At 40.3% G+C, this 15478-nt stretch overlaps 1 protein-coding gene across 3 annotated transcripts in view; it reads left to right on the top strand.

The window, feature by feature from the left end:
- PRDM4 (PR/SET domain 4) overlaps positions 1-13503 on the top strand; it is a 28641-nt gene extending 15138 nt beyond the window's left edge. For all 3 annotated transcript variants that reach the window (XM_055329129.1, XM_055329127.1, XM_055329126.1), the window contains exons 6-12: positions 719-868; positions 2453-2571; positions 4158-4243; positions 4849-4976; positions 5609-5923; positions 7106-7274; positions 11803-13503. In XM_055329129.1, coding sequence (XP_055185104.1) covers positions 719-868; positions 2453-2571; positions 4158-4243; positions 4849-4976; positions 5609-5923; positions 7106-7274; positions 11803-12115 — 1280 coding nt within the window. In that variant the 3' untranslated portion in view covers positions 12116-13503. The remainder of the gene's footprint in view (positions 1-718; positions 869-2452; positions 2572-4157; positions 4244-4848; positions 4977-5608; positions 5924-7105; positions 7275-11802) is intronic.
- The last annotated feature ends 1975 nt before the right edge of the window (positions 13504-15478 follow it).

Consider the following 15478-nt stretch of genomic DNA (forward strand, 5'->3'; position numbering starts at 1 on the left):
CAGGACTCGAGGATCACGCCCTGGGCTGAAGGCAGGTGCTAAGCCGCTGAGCCACCCAGGGATCCCCTAGCCACCCAGGGATCCATCCCCCTAGCTCTGACTCTTGACCTATATTGTCATCTCTGTTTTGGCTTTGTATGATGGCATTTCAACTCCTATTTGCTCATATAGTTTGGTTGAATTGGAATCTTAGAACTTTAGGTACCATATCTAAAAGTATTAGGTATCTACTTAATGTAAAGAACACTACTCTTTTTTTAAGATTTTATTTATTTATTCATGAGAGACAGAGGCAGAAACATAGAGGGAGAAGCAGGCTCCCCATGGGGAGCCCAATGCAGGACTCAGTCCCAGGACCCCAGGATCGTGACCTGAGCTGAAGGCAGACATTCAACCACACTTGAGCCACCCAGGTGCCCCAAGAACACTGTACTTTTTTTTTTCTTGAATTAATATACTGTTACTTTTTGATCAGTCTCTTCTGGACTGAAACAGTAAAATTGTTCTGTGAGATTTGATCTGCTCTTACTGGAAAGAGATATAAGAGTGGGATATGTATCTTAGTGTAAGAAAGTGATTCTTTGATCAGAGTATTTTTACTAGAACTTTGCTTCTTACTCCTTACACTTTAGTAATTAGCATTTAAATAAGAAAGCAGGTGGTACTTTAGGCTGCTTGAACTAATGCCATTTCTGTGTCTCAAATTTCCTACCCACAGGGTGCACTCTCTGTGACCGAGCCTATCCCTCAGACTGCCCCGATCACGGACCAGTGACTTTTGTTCCTGATACTCCAATAGAGAGCAGAGCACGGCTTTCTCTCCCAAAGCAGCTTGTCCTCCGCCAGTCAGTGGTTGGAGCAGAAGTTGGTAAGAATCTTGGAAGCATAAAACCCCATCTCTTCTCTTCTTCCTTTGTAGGGGAGAGTTCTAAAAGTGGATTCATATGTGCTTGATTCAAAAGTCAATTGACAGCTCAAGATTTATCTTTCTAGGAACATTTGACCAGTGATAGCAATAAATCAAGTTGAAACTTTATTGAGAAATTTCCCCTTAGAATCAGAAATGAATAAAGGATGGGACACCTGGGTGGCTCAGCAGTTGAGCATCTGCCTTTGGCCTAGGGCATGATCCCAGAGTGCCAGGATCGAGTCCCACATTGGACTTCCTGTATGGAGCTTCTCCTTCTGCCTGTGTCTCTGCCTCTCTCTCTCTGTGTCTCTCATGAATAAATAAATAAAATCTTAAAAAAAATGAATAAAGGAGAAAATCTTGGCCTGAGTCTGAAGACTTTTATTCTTGGCTGTATTATTCTCTAATGATTATGACAAAACAGTCCTTGAAACTTGTTTCTTTATCAGAGAATTCATCACTGATAACCCTTTGTCACAAAAGGGTTGTCTAATACTCCTTAGGAAAAAGGAATAAGAAACATAGACTGCCAGAGTTTGGTTATCCAGATTTAAATTTAAAATCATTTCTGAATTACTGTGCCATTTCTTTGTCGATATTAAGCTGGGTTCATTATTTTTTCAGCTGTAGTTTGGGTATGAGTCAGTTGAAAATATTAAAATAGCTTAGATGATATTGAGCAATGCTTTAAGCACAGATGCTTGAAGTTTGATTTACTCTGTAGTAGTTATATTTTTATAATTGAGTTACATCCTATAAGCCTTTTTTATGTATTAACTCTGAAATAACACTTGGAGGGACTTGATTTGGTTCCTTCTGTGTAACACTGGGTTTAGGTATCTCTTTCTTTCTTTCTTTTTTTTTTTTTTTAAGATTTTATTTATTCATGAGAGACCAGAGAGAGAGGCAGAGACATAGAGAGAGAAGCAGGCTCCATGCAGAGAGCCCAACGCGGGACTTGATCCCTGGACTCCAGGATCAAGACCTGAGCCGAAGGCAGACATTCAACCACTGAGCCATTCATGCCTCCCAAGGGTTTAGGGATTTCTGATACTGCTTCTTACTCTGCACTTTTCTTTTTTCTTTCTTTCTTTCTTTCTTTCTTTCTTTCTTTCTTTCTTTCTTTCTTTCTTTCTTTCTTTCTTTCTTTTTTTTTTTTTTTTTTTCCATGAGAGACACAGAGAGAGGCAGAGATACAGGCAGAGGCAGAAGCAGGCTTCTTGTGGGGAGCCCAATGCAGGACTCGATTCCCAGACTGGGATCATGCCCTGAGCTGAAGGCAGACACTCAACCACTGAGCCATCCATGTGTTCCTTAACTCTGTGCATTTCTTCTGAGCCCCATTTAATCTGATCATTACATTTTCTGTATTTATGGGATAGAACCCATAAGACTTTAGCTACATCACAGGAGTGCTGGAATAGCCACAGTTCTTAGGTTCCCTGAATATAAGATTCTTTAAATGAGCTAAGCCACTCTGTCTTGTGTATCCTGTTAGATTCTTAATCATTGATTGGGTAGTTGATGTCTTTTCACTGATAGGAGTGTGGACTGGAGAAACCATTCCCGTGCGGACTTGCTTTGGGCCTTTAATTGGCCAACAGAGCCACTCCATGGAAGTAGCAGAATGGACAGACAAGGCAGTCAACCATATCTGGAAGGTCAGTGTTCATGAAGCTTTTCTCTGGCTTTTGGATGTTTTTATTATAGTGAGGTAGTTAAAAGTGATGTAAAAGCAAAACTGGCTAAATTTCTATGGTGTCATTCACCTGGCATTTATTTAACATTATATCCTTTCTATTCTTTGTAGCCAAATTCTAGTATTTGGCAAAACACCAGCTACTAAACTGAGAAAAGAAACTGCTTTTAGTCTTCCTTTTGTTAGATAATCCAGCGATTCTTCATTTTGATTTTTTGAGGCAGCTGAGGACATGAACTTTGTTTATATGCTGAAAGTCTTATTTTATAATCAAAACATTCCTCAAGGGCAGCCCCGGTGGCGCAGCGGTTAGGCGCCACCTGCAGCCCGGGGTGTGATCCTGGAGACCCGGGATCGAGTCCCACATCAGGCTCCCTGCATGGAAGCCTGCTTCTCCCTCTGCCTCTGTCTCTCTGTATCTATGAATAAATAAATAAAAATCTTTAAAAAAAAAAATTCCTCAAATAGGTTGGCAAACAGTTCTGGGATTGGAAGCTAAGATCATTTCTTTAGTTTTCTTTTTTAAAGATTCTACTTGATTTTGAGAGAGAGCGAGAGAGCCAGTGAGCACAGGCCGTGGGGAGAGGGAGAGGCAGACTCCCTGTTGAGCAGGGAGCCTGATGCGGGGCTTGATCCCAAGACCCTGGGATCATGACCTGAACTGAAGGCAGATGCTTAATTGACTGAGCCACCCAGGTGCCCTGGATCATTTTTCTAGTTTTCTAATGGTAAAATTTCAGGAAAATGCAAGGTTTTATTTTTTTTTTTATTTTTTTATTTTTTTAAAATTTTTATTTATTTATGATAGTCACATACACAGAAAGAGAGAGAGAGAGAGAGAGAGGCAGAGACATATGCAGAGGGAGAAGCAGGCTCCATGCACTGGGAGCCCGACATGGGATTCAATCCCGGGTCTCCAGGATCGCGCCCTGGGCCAAAAGGCAGGCGCTAAACCGCTGCGCCACCCAGGGATCCCAAATGCAAGGTCTTAATGTAAATAGCTATTCATATAACATATTTATGTAGAGTCACTTGTAGTTAATAGATTGGAAATGATGCCTGCAAAATTGAAGTGAGAGGAAAGTAGATCTTGTGATCATTGGAAAGGTAAGGTGCTGCCAGTACTGGGGACATGAGTTTTGGTATCCAAAAAACACAGAAGAATGGTAGGTCCATTAGAAGAAGAATGAGAAGAGATGGTTCTATGACCTTAATGTCTCTTTAGTCACTCATTATCACCAAGTGGTAGGTGATGAAAACAAGTAGACTGTTTTGTTTTTTCCAGTCAAGCCAAAATGTAAATAATTAAGAGCAGGGTAATTTTGTACCTCGAGCACTAACTGTTGGTCTCTAGTGGTCTTTACTACATTGCTGGAAATGGGGGCTGGGTGAAATGACATGTGTAAGAAGGCAACCATGGAGTTCTGCACTGACTAGGAAAGCTGTAGCCTACTGTGGAGTAAATGAAACTGTTACCAGCCTAACTGCAGTAGCACTTTGTATTGCCTGTCAGTTCATTTGACATTTACGTTTGCCTTTTGTTGGCAGATATACCACAATGGTGTCCTAGAATTCTGCATCATCACAACTGATGAAAATGAATGTAATTGGATGATGTTTGTGCGTAAAGCCAGGTAAGAGTAGTCTTGGATGAAGAGATAGTTACGATTTGGATATTTTTAATAGGAAGCTTTGCATAAAATAGAGCAGAGCCAAAGATTCCAGATTATACTGATATCTGAACAAGACTTCTTACCTTCTTTACTCCAGTAGTTGTTGACTAATGGTGATTATAAATCAAAACAGAAGAAGCTATCCTTTTTAAAAATAGTTTAACCTACCAGTGCAATAGGGAGTAATAGGGTCTTCATTGAATTTGTAAGTGGGTACCTTTTCTCTATATCTGCTGTTGGTCAACCATTAGGCCATAAGTTAATTATTATTCAGCTACCTATCTCTGTGTCTTTGTCATATTGCTTTTTTAAAACTTAATTTTATTTAGTTTTCTTCTGTTGATAAGTTCTCTAGTGTTTCTGACTGTAAAGGGGAATCAGCTGATGTACAGAAAAAAGAATTCTGCTTCTATACAAGTCCCTCCTAATACGATAGAGAATTAGAAAAAATGACCCAAAGAAAATAGTTCTCTAAGTTTTCATATAGAATTTTGCTCTAGGGATATGATGTGTTTAGTATATATCTCAAAATTAATATACTTCATCTATTAAATGTGATAACTTAGGAACCGGGAAGAGCAGAATTTGGTGGCTTATCCCCATGATGGAAAAATCTATTTCTGCACCTCACAGGATATCCCTCCTGAAAATGAACTGCTTTTTTATTACAGCCGGGATTATGCTCAGCAGATTGGTACGTTACTATAAGACTTGTTTCTCCTGAATCTAGCATAGTAAAAACACCCTGAGGACCAGTAGTAGTTTTGGTAATGACTTACATGTTCACTGAAGTAAATCATATACCTTTGTATAAATAAAAGCAGGATATTATCCCTGTGTTAGAAGTGTTACAATCTGTGAGGTTCTTCACAAGCTGAATGTTATTGATCATGCAATATTCATGTGAAAGTTACTTTTGTGGTAAAATTTTGATTTGGGGTATTTGAAGTTCCTGAGGCTACTTTTTTTGAGCCAGTACCATTGTAATTTATGTTCATAAAGAACAGTAATTACGTTCCTTTAATTGACTTAACCTGCATAGTCTTTTTCTTTGCATTGGGTCATGATGACAAGCTATGTTTAAGAGTTTGTACTACAAAAAAAAAAGGTTTTTGCTTAGGAAAGATGTATCATCATCTTTCTTTGTGCCCAACACGCTGTGTGCGATGCGGGGAATAGAGGATTAAACTATACATTTTAGTTTTACAGGTAGTGGGCAAGATGGAAATTTTGGTAGAACGGAGAAGTGTAAGCAGTCTTATTAATATCAAGAACGAGTTTTACAGTTTAAGTACGAGGAGACATTGAGTCATTTTTGTTTTGAAGGTGCTCCTGAACACCCAGATGTGCACCTCTGTAACTGTGGCAAGGAATGCAGTTCCTATACAGAGTTCAAAGCTCACCTTACCAGCCACATCCATACCCATCTTCATAGCCAGGGCCACAGCAGCAGCCATGGGCCGAGCCACAGCAAAGAAAGGAAGTGGAAGTGCTCAATGTGCCCCCAGGCTTTTATCTCTCCTTCCAAACTTCATGTCCACTTTATGGGTCACATGGGTATGAAGCCCCACAAGTGTGATTTCTGTAGCAAGGCTTTTAGTGATCCCAGCAACCTGCGGACCCACCTCAAGATACATACAGGTAAGTTGAATTAGACCATCAAAATGGAATTGTGCAACAATTAGAAATTGTGGTAGTAAAGAAATTGCAGCTAGCTAGTCTTGCAGGTGGAGTTTAATACATGAGAAAACGAATCCATCTGGCTGTCAGCAGGACTTGGGTGATAGATAAGTCTTGGTGCGGTAATTGCACTTCCTCAGAGAGTGTTAGCTCCTGTTATTACGATGTTTCACATTCCAGGTGCTGCCCCCACCATGGTTTGAAGGTGACCGGGAAAATGGACTTAATCGGGAAGTTGATGCATGTGTTTGGCCTGAAAGCAAAAGGAATGCTATAGAAACATTCTGAGCCTTGCAGAGAGCTCATTCTGAGTCACCAGCCAGAGCCTATTTCTCTCCTGTGAATATTGTCCAGTAAATACTGCCAAATTTTGTTTTTTGAGTTTCCATTTACCAGATTCCGTGCAAGCTAACTCCTTTCTTTTAGCACTTATTTTTAAAATACATTTACTACAAAATAACTGATGACATTTTAGTCTTCTTAGCTGGGTCATTGGTTCTCCAAATCTTTGAAAGTAAAATTCTTTCTTGTCCTTTTGCATTTAAGACTGGTTACAATGAAGACTATGTAGCCCACAAAACTTAAGATACAGATTACACTTTACAAAAGGTTTGCTAAAAAAAAAAAAAAAAGGTTTGCTAACCTCTGACTTAGAGTAATCTTATTTTTGCATTCTTAGGAAGATTTTATTTCATCTCTGGTTTATGAGGTTGTATGTTTAAAAAAAAGAGATAACTATAAATTTAGGTTGTAAAAGTATGTTTTGCTCTATACACAAATGATATAATTCATGAGGTTTTTAAAAACATAATTGAATTAGGTTGGTTGCTAGGATTAGAAGTAATTTTTTTTTTTTTAGATTTTATATCATGAACTATAAACACTAAAAGAATATGTATAGGTATTTAGTTAAGTGGTCCTAGAAGGAGGTCAGATTTATTAGCTTCACTGGTTTTTGTTGAAGAACATAAATTTGTTTTCTCTGACTGGTTCTAGATAGATAGATAGCCCTAGAAAGTGATGTGCCAATTATCAGTTCTGTTTCATTCCTGCCTCTGCCACATACCCATACATGTGTCTGTTCACCTTGAGAATGCTAGTGATTGATTTACTCACAGTATGGCAATTTGGATTAATGTGCAGGTCAGAAGAACTACAGATGTACTTTGTGTGACAAGTCTTTCACCCAGAAGGCTCACCTAGAGTCCCACATGGTTATCCATACGGGTGAGAAGAATCTCAAGTGTGATTACTGTGACAAGTTGTTTATGCGGAGGCAGGACCTCAAGCAGCATGTGCTCATCCACACACAGTAAGTTACCCACAACCACTGTGCTTTCTAGGTTGGTAAACTTGAGTGCTTGCAAGTGCTGACTCATCATCTTCTCCTGCCTTTGCACCCTGGTAGCCACTTCCTGTGTTCACACAGCAAAGCAGAGGTTGGAAATCTTTAAGTTTTTGGTTTTATCCTGGAATATTTCATTTGTTTGCTTTATTCTTCTTCTTTTCACTTCTCTCTGTATTTTTTTTCAACATATAATCTCATTTAGTTTAACAAATTTTTTTTTTCAAATTTTTATTTATTTATGATAGTTACACAGAGAGAGAGAGAGAGAGGCAGAGACACAGGCAGAGGGAGAAGCAGGCTCCATGCATCGGGAGCCCGATGTGGGACTTGATCCCGGGTCCCCAGGATCGCGCCCTGGGCCAAAGGCAGGTGCCAAACCGCTGCGCCACCCAGGGATCCCAACAAATATTTTTTAAGTACCTCCTTGATGCCCAGCATTATGCCAAGTGGCAAAAATATAGAAATGAAAAGATATGAATCTTGTCTTTAAAGAGCTCAAAGTCTGATAAGAGAGGCAGAACAGTAAAGCGCTACCATACCATGTTACAATTAGAGTGAGCATTGGATCCTGAGCGGTTGTGCAAGAGCGTCACAGACCTGGCCAGGGTGTCCTGGAAAAACATCCTGGTAGTCTGAGCTAAGGTGTTTTTTTTTTTTTTTTTTTTTTGAGCTAAGTATTAAGGAAGATAAATTAGAATTATTCAGGGAGGCAAAAAAGGGTAAGGAGTGGGAATAGTATTCTAGACATATTTAGAAACACACATAAGAAAAAAAAAAAGCATAAGGACTGTGGAGCACAAGTGGTTCTTTACAGTTTAGAGCATAGTGTGCATGTGCAAACGATGGAGAGAGAGGTGACAATGAAGTCCTGAATCTTTTTTTTTTAAATTAATTAATTAATTTATTTATGATAGTCACACAGAGAGAGGCAGAGACATAGGCAGAGGAAGAAGCAGGCTCCATGCACTGGGAGCCTGACGTGGGACTGGATCCCGACTCCAGGATCGCGCCCTGGGCCAAAGGCAGGCGCCAAACCGCTGCGCCACCCAGGGATCCCAAAGTCCTGAATCTTTTATCCAACTAGGAAACTTAAGTTTCATTCTAGAAATAATGGGGAGCCCCTGAAAGATTTTCCCTCCCCATGTAGCAGGCACTCTGGTGGCTGTGTATGTTAATTATGGTAAAAAAAAAAACACATAAAATTACCATCTTAACCATTTCTAAATTTCATTTATTTATTTTTAGAGATGGGGAGGTGGGTGGAGGGAAGGGCAAAGAGAGAATCTCAAGCAGGCTCCACACCTAGCACAGAGCTCAACGTGGGGCTCCATCTCCCAACCCTGAGATCATGACCTGAGCTGAAATCAAGAGCCACCTAGGTACCTCATTGTCCTAGCAATTTTTAAATATACTGTTCAATAATGTTAAGTGTATTCACACTCTTGTACAAATATTGAAGGACTTTAAGGAAGGGGATGTCATGGTGAGATGTCCATTTTATAAAGATTACTCTGGCAGCAGGACAGGATGATTGAAGGAGAAGGTCACATTGGGAGATCCATGAAGAATTTATTGCATGAATCCAAGTATAATTAAATGTCTGGGCTGTGTTAGTTATATAGTGGTAAAGAGAAAAGAACATTTTGTGGTCCTGAGCTTTTATTTAGCAAATGTTAGAAGAGGGAGAAGACATTAGCTTGTATTATGGGGGTACTGTTTAGAAAGTCATGTTCAATGGAAACTTGATATTATTGTAAGGTTTAGTTAAGTACTTTGCTTTGATGTTAGCTCTTTTGTCTGATTCCTAATCAAATGCAACCTAAGGAATGCATTAGTTGGCTCAGTTGGTTGAGCATCCAACTCTTGGTTTCGACTCAGATGATGATCTCATGGGTCATGGCGAGCACTACTTGGGGCTGCCCACTCAGCGGGGTGTCTGCTTCTCTCCTTCCCCCTCTCCCTCTGTCCCTCTCCCTGCTCTTGTGTGCTACTCTCTTTCTCTCAAGTAAATAAATCAGTCTTTTAAAAATGCAATCTGAAACACTAAAACATCCAAGAAGTTTGGATCTACATTTGTAATTCCTAAAGTGACTTTTTAAAGTCTTCGTGAAGTAGCTTCATTATTAGTGTAAAATTTTAAAAGTTAGATGTACGAATTTTAAAATACTATATAAAATTGTATATCATTAGAGGTGAAAGAGCTCTCTGGGATCATTTAGTCTAGCCGATTATGTTAGTCAGCTTGAGCTGCCATAACAAAATACGTTTTGGAGATTGGAAATCCAAGGTCAGGGTGTTAGTATGATTGGATCCTGACGAGGGCCGCCTTCCTAGCTTGCAGATAGCTACTTTCTTGCTGTATCCCTACATGGGGAGAGAGCAGGTGAGTTCTGGTCTGTCTGCCTTTTCTTGTGACACTTATCCCATATTGGGGGCTGGGGTGGGGGATCAGTCTTAATGACTTTATCTAAATCTAAGTACTTCCCATAGGCCCCACTTCTAAATCTCATGATGTTGTGGTTTAGGTCTGCAACATATGAATTTGTTGGGGAGTGTGGCACACATTCAACCTATAGCACTGCTTATAATAATCCCTTGAAAAATGTGGAAAACAATTGGTGCCAGAGCCCTACCTCCAGAGATTCTAATTTAGCTGGCTAGGGGTATAGCCCTGGCCTTGGTATTTTTTAAAGGCTCCCCAAATGATTCTTGTCCAGCTAGGGTTAGGAGTTACTGAGTACATCAAATGAAAGACTTGTTTCTACAGTATCTCTGGCAAGTGGTTGTATAGTTTCTTCTAGAATACCACACAACTGATTTAGTTTTGAAGAAAAAATTTGCTTGAATCAGCTTATGTCAAGCTCTATCCATTCATTCTACACGTGCCTCTAGAATGATGCATGTAAGTTTAATGTATCTTTAAACTCATAGCCTTTCATACTTATGAATTGCTATCATGTTCCCTTTAAGCCTTCTTTTCATCAGGCTTCATGTCCTTAATTTCTGCAGCTTTCCCTCTTATCACCTGATTTCAGATTTGGTACCCAGAAGTGAGTGTAGTATTCCAGATATGATCTATCCTGTGCTTAATGAATGGAGTTATTTTCTTCTTTTTTTTTTTTTTTAAATTTTATTTATTTATTCGAGAGAGAGAGACAGAGACACAGGCAGAGGGAGAAGCAAGCTCCATGCAGGGAGCCTGACATGGGACTCGATCCCTGGTCTTCAGGATCACGCCGTGGGCTGAAAGTGGCACTAAACTGCTGAGCCACCAGGACTGCCCATTATTTTCTTCTTTGACCTTGATTTTCTCTTCTTTCAAGTGATGCCTAAATTTGCACTTGAATTTTCTATAGCCATTTCACAGCATAATGCAAAATAAATTATTTTGAGGTCAGCGGGATAATTGTTTCTCTCCATTGGGGTTGAGAATTGGCTTTATCAGGTATTCACCAATGAAAACAATTCTCTTAAATGTGGATCTGGACTTTGTGTCACAATGATGAAACATCGTAACCCTCTTTGCCAAACTCCCATGGGGTAAAGAGATTTTAGACTATCAAGGCTTTAACCTAATGTGTAAGTCATTCATAATTAAGCACTATTCAGGGACGCCTGGGTGGCTGAGCGGTTAAGCGTCTGCCTTCAGCCCAGGGTGTGATCCTGGAGACCCAGGTTCGAGTGCCACGTCGGGCTTCCTGCATGGAGCCTGCTTCTCCCTCTGCCTCTGCCTATGTCTCTGCCTCTCTTTCTGTGTGTCTCTCATGAATGAATGAATGAATGAAATCTTTAAAAAAAAGCACTATTCACTCAAAATATTTTTTTAAGATTTATTTATTTTAGAGAGACAAAGAGCAGTGTGGGGAAGGGCAGAGAACATCTCAGACTTCCCATTGAGCATAGAGTCAGATGTGGGGTTCGGTCCTATGACCCTGAGATCATGACCTGAGCCAAAATCAAGAGTCGGATGCTTAACTGACTGCCATGCAGGTGCCCTCACTCAAAATATTTTTGAATGAGACTGTGTTTCCTATGGAGATCATAGGTAAGATTTTGAGATGTTTGTATTTTTACCTTTTGACATTTCAAAATGGTATAGTAGTATTGAAATTCATTTTGTTTATCCGCTTGGGAAAAAGCCCAGCTATAGCCCTAAAGCCAAATGCAGGAGAAATTCCTCTCGCATGTTTGAGGAGATAAATGCTTTTATGTCCTATAAAAAAAAGTCTGAATTGAGGGGAGCCTAGGTTGCTCAGTCAGTTAAGCATCTGACTTGATCTCAGTTCAGGTCTTGATCCTCAGGGTCATGTATTCAAGCTCCCATTCGGCTCTATACTGGGCATGAAGCCTACTTTAAAAAAAAAAAAAAAGTCTGATTCTAGAGAGGTAGAGCTCCTCTGACAAAGACCTGAGGTTGTCAAAAATAAGTGTGTGCCTTACTTATCATTTGTAACCCCAAATCTAATGTTTTTTTTTCTTGTGTTCTTCTTAGAGAACGCCAGATCAAGTGTCCCAAGTGTGATAAGCTGTTCTTGAGAACAAATCACTTGAAGAAACATCTTAATTCTCATGAAGGAAAACGGGATTATGTCTGTGAAAAATGTACAAAGGCTTATCTTACCAAATATCATCTCACCCGCCACCTGAAAACCTGCAAAGGTCCCACTTCCAGTTCATCAGCACAAGAAGAGGAAGAAGAGGATGACTCAGAAGAGGAAGAACTAGCAGACTCTGTGGGGACAGAAGACTGTCGGATTAACAATGCTGTGTATTCAGCAGATGAGTCTCTCTCGGCACATAAATAAAAGCCAACTATTTTGGATGGAAAATGCAAAAGGGAAAAACATATACAACCAGTTACCCACTTTGGTGATTTTTATATATAATGGTTTCTGATTTTCTTCCTGTCAACAGTCAAAGCAAACTGAATGGAGGCGGATAAAGCACTTATAGAAGAATATCCTAATGAAAACACTTTAGAACAGATGGGGAAAAGAGAGCAGGGAACCTAATTTTAAGTGCTGTATGAGGAAGAAAGTGTTAGTTTTTGAAGTCTGTTCCTTATTTATACAACGAACTAGGTGATGCATTTATACCTGAGTCAAAGCTATCCTCTGCCCAAACAAATCAGATTTATTTTAAATTCTTTCATTGTTGCATTTTCCTCCCAGCCCTATGACGTGGTAGCATTCTAAACTTGGTCCCTGCCTCATAGTCATCCCGATTGCTGATAGTGGTTCTGGAGCTGTGTTTTATGTAGACTGTTGTGACTCAAGTCATCTCAGATGGATTGGAACACAGCATTGTAAGCTTGTTACTTTGACTTCAGCTGACAAGTTTAAAGCACCACCTGCCTTAATCTCTCTTAGCTACTTGGGAGTTTAGGGTAGATCTTGCTTCCCAAAATTTCAGCAGATGCCTAGAGGGCAGATGAAAAAAGGACCAGCCAGGCAACAGGCAATGGTGGATGAAAGAAAAGGAGAGACACCAGGGCCACTGTCCAAAAAAAGCTTTGATGGAAGCCAGGTTGAGACTCATGGTTATTGTTCTTTAAAATCTTTGTAGGTTTAGACATGTCTCTCTCTGACTCCAGTAAAGCCTCTAGAAAAAGGGGACCTGGAGGTGTAGTGAGTCAAATAATGCCTGCTTAGTTGTCTCCTGTCAACAAGCACATGTGGACTCAGGTGGCAAAGTGCTACCTTGGATCATGGAAAGGAGGGAATGATCCTTTGTATCTGGCCTATCCTACGAAGAATACACCATTAAATGTTGGCAACTCAGAATGACAAATGATTTCAATCACATTGGTGCATTTGCAGGGTCAGACCTTCTCAGTTGTCTGATGAAGGATCTCATCAGTTATGCATGGTGGGTGCCAACAGATTTCAAAGGTATAGAAGGCTTAATGTTCACCACATGGGTGTGTTTTCAGGGTCCCAGCTTAGTTAATTCATCCATCTGTCTGGTCTTTCACCTGGTCTCACATGTATATCCTGCTTTTAGCAAGAAGCAGATACATCCTTTAGATGACGGTTGATGGGACATGCTCCTGCTCTTTGGTGCAACCTTTGGGCTGGAGAAGAGAGGACTCTGGTGGGAGGGTTTTGCTGCTAATGTATTTATGGAATGAATGTATTTCATTCAAATCTGTATTCCTCTAGGAAGGATTAAAATAAAGACCTTTTTTTTAAAATACAGGATTCTTCTTGTAATCTCATTTTGTGGAAGAAGAAAAATGAGTCATTTAGGGAAAAATTAGGAATAGCTTGGTTTTGTTTTCTAAGGTTAGAAGTGGAGAAAGTATTTTCTAAGTAGCATAACTCTGGGATAATATTGTAATGTATTTCTGCATAACTGTGCTTAAATGAACTATGCTTCCTGTGTTTTCCACTCTCCTTTCCTGCCCTCATCCTCCCTAAGGGAGGGCCTTTACTCTGCTGTCTTCTTGGAGAAACTGCAACAGGTGTACAGTTGAGGGATGGGGTGAGGTGGTGGTTAGGGCTGGCTGCTGATGCTTGTCATGAAGCCTCTGTCAGTGCACAGGGGCAGCTCCAAACTCAGCCTTTTGCCAAAGGCATCCTGGTGGCAGGCCACCTTTATTCCCAGGAAACCGCTGGTGCTGGAGCTACAAGCTCTTGTCTCCTTCCATCTCACTAGCTCATGCTGGGTTAAATGCCTTCATTTCACAGCCTTGGATGAGATGCCATCCAAGATCATTAGCCTGATAGGAAAACAGAGGAAGCCTGGGAAATATTTTGAGAATGTAGATGTTGATTATTTACAACTGTTTCCTCCATGCTTTACCTCTTAGACTTAAATGGCACATTCTAAGTCATTCCCACAAAATGAATCGGTAACTGCCCTTTGCCAAGAGTTTACTCAGCCATCTGTACCTCTGCAGGTACCCTCATCTGCTGCTGCTGTCGGGGTCAATCTGTTGGAGATAGTCATACTGAGAGACAGGACATGAGGTGAGCCCCTGCTGAATGTCTGCAATTTGGGCTTTGCTGCATGATGGTTTGTATCCTTAGTCAAGTTTTGTGACCTCTTTATGCCTTTGTTACCTGTAAAAAGAATAAGAGTTCCCATTTATAGTACTGTTTGATGTTAATGTATGTGAAGAGCTACCACAGTGTCCCACATACAGTAAACAGTATTAGCTAATCTTCAGTTTTAAATTAGCCCAGCATAGATAGCTAGCCTTAAAAAGTCTGTTGGTGACCCCAGAAGCCCCAGGTTTTATTAATACAAGTAAAAGACTCATTATTTAAGTTTTCAAGGCCAAGCCTTAGAAGCTAGTTTGCAGTTTTCTTGTAGATGAGTGTATGATGCTTGGTGTTTCTTTCCTTAAAAGGGAAGTTGTTCATAAGCTTGTGTGTGCTGAGCTGAGGTCCTCAGCATATCAAAGGACAAAGAGGTGACAGGAATCAGCCTTTTCACCCTGTTGGCCTATCTAGTAAACACTCCCTTAACTATGTCTGTCCTTGAGCAGAAGCATGCCAGAAGCTGCCAACCTGTCATCAGGTATGTAAACTTGCAGTCTGCTCACCAAAGCTGCATCGTAGAGTCAAACACTCAAAAATGGCCTATCTTCAAGAATATAAGTGATTACTATCTGTTATGGGTTGAATTGGGTCCCCCCCCCCAATTCATATATGGAAGTTCTAACCCCTAGTACCTCCGAATGTGAGCATATTTGGAAATGAAGTCTTCAAAGAAGTGATTAAGTTTAAAATGAGTTCTTTTCATCTGTATGGCTGGTCTAATAGGAAATTTGGACACAGGGTGAAAATGGATCATCTGTAAGACTAGGAAGGAGGCCTCAGAGGAAACAACTCTGCTGATACCTTGATTTCAGACCTCATAGTGGTATATATTGCCACTGGCAGATTCTTGTACTTTTGAAAGGGATAGAATCATTTTTCAACTCTGTTTCTATTCTTCATTTTTCTTGGTTATACACACTTGAGAGTCATGAAGTCCTCTCAGGGCTGTGTAGTCCTCAGGCAAGAACAAAAGTTTTTCTTTTTTAAAAAAAATTTTTTTTAAAGATAATTATTTGAGAACACGTGCACAAGCAGAGGGCAGGGGCAGAGGGAGAAGGAGAAGTAGGCTCCCTGCTGAGCAGAGAGCTTGGTGCAGAGCTCCATCCCAGGAACCTAAGATCA

This window comes from Nyctereutes procyonoides, unplaced genomic scaffold, assembly GCF_905146905.1.
Source record: "Nyctereutes procyonoides isolate TBG_1078 unplaced genomic scaffold, NYPRO_anot_genome, whole genome shotgun sequence".
Classification (NCBI taxonomy): domain Eukaryota; kingdom Metazoa; phylum Chordata; class Mammalia; order Carnivora; family Canidae; genus Nyctereutes; species Nyctereutes procyonoides.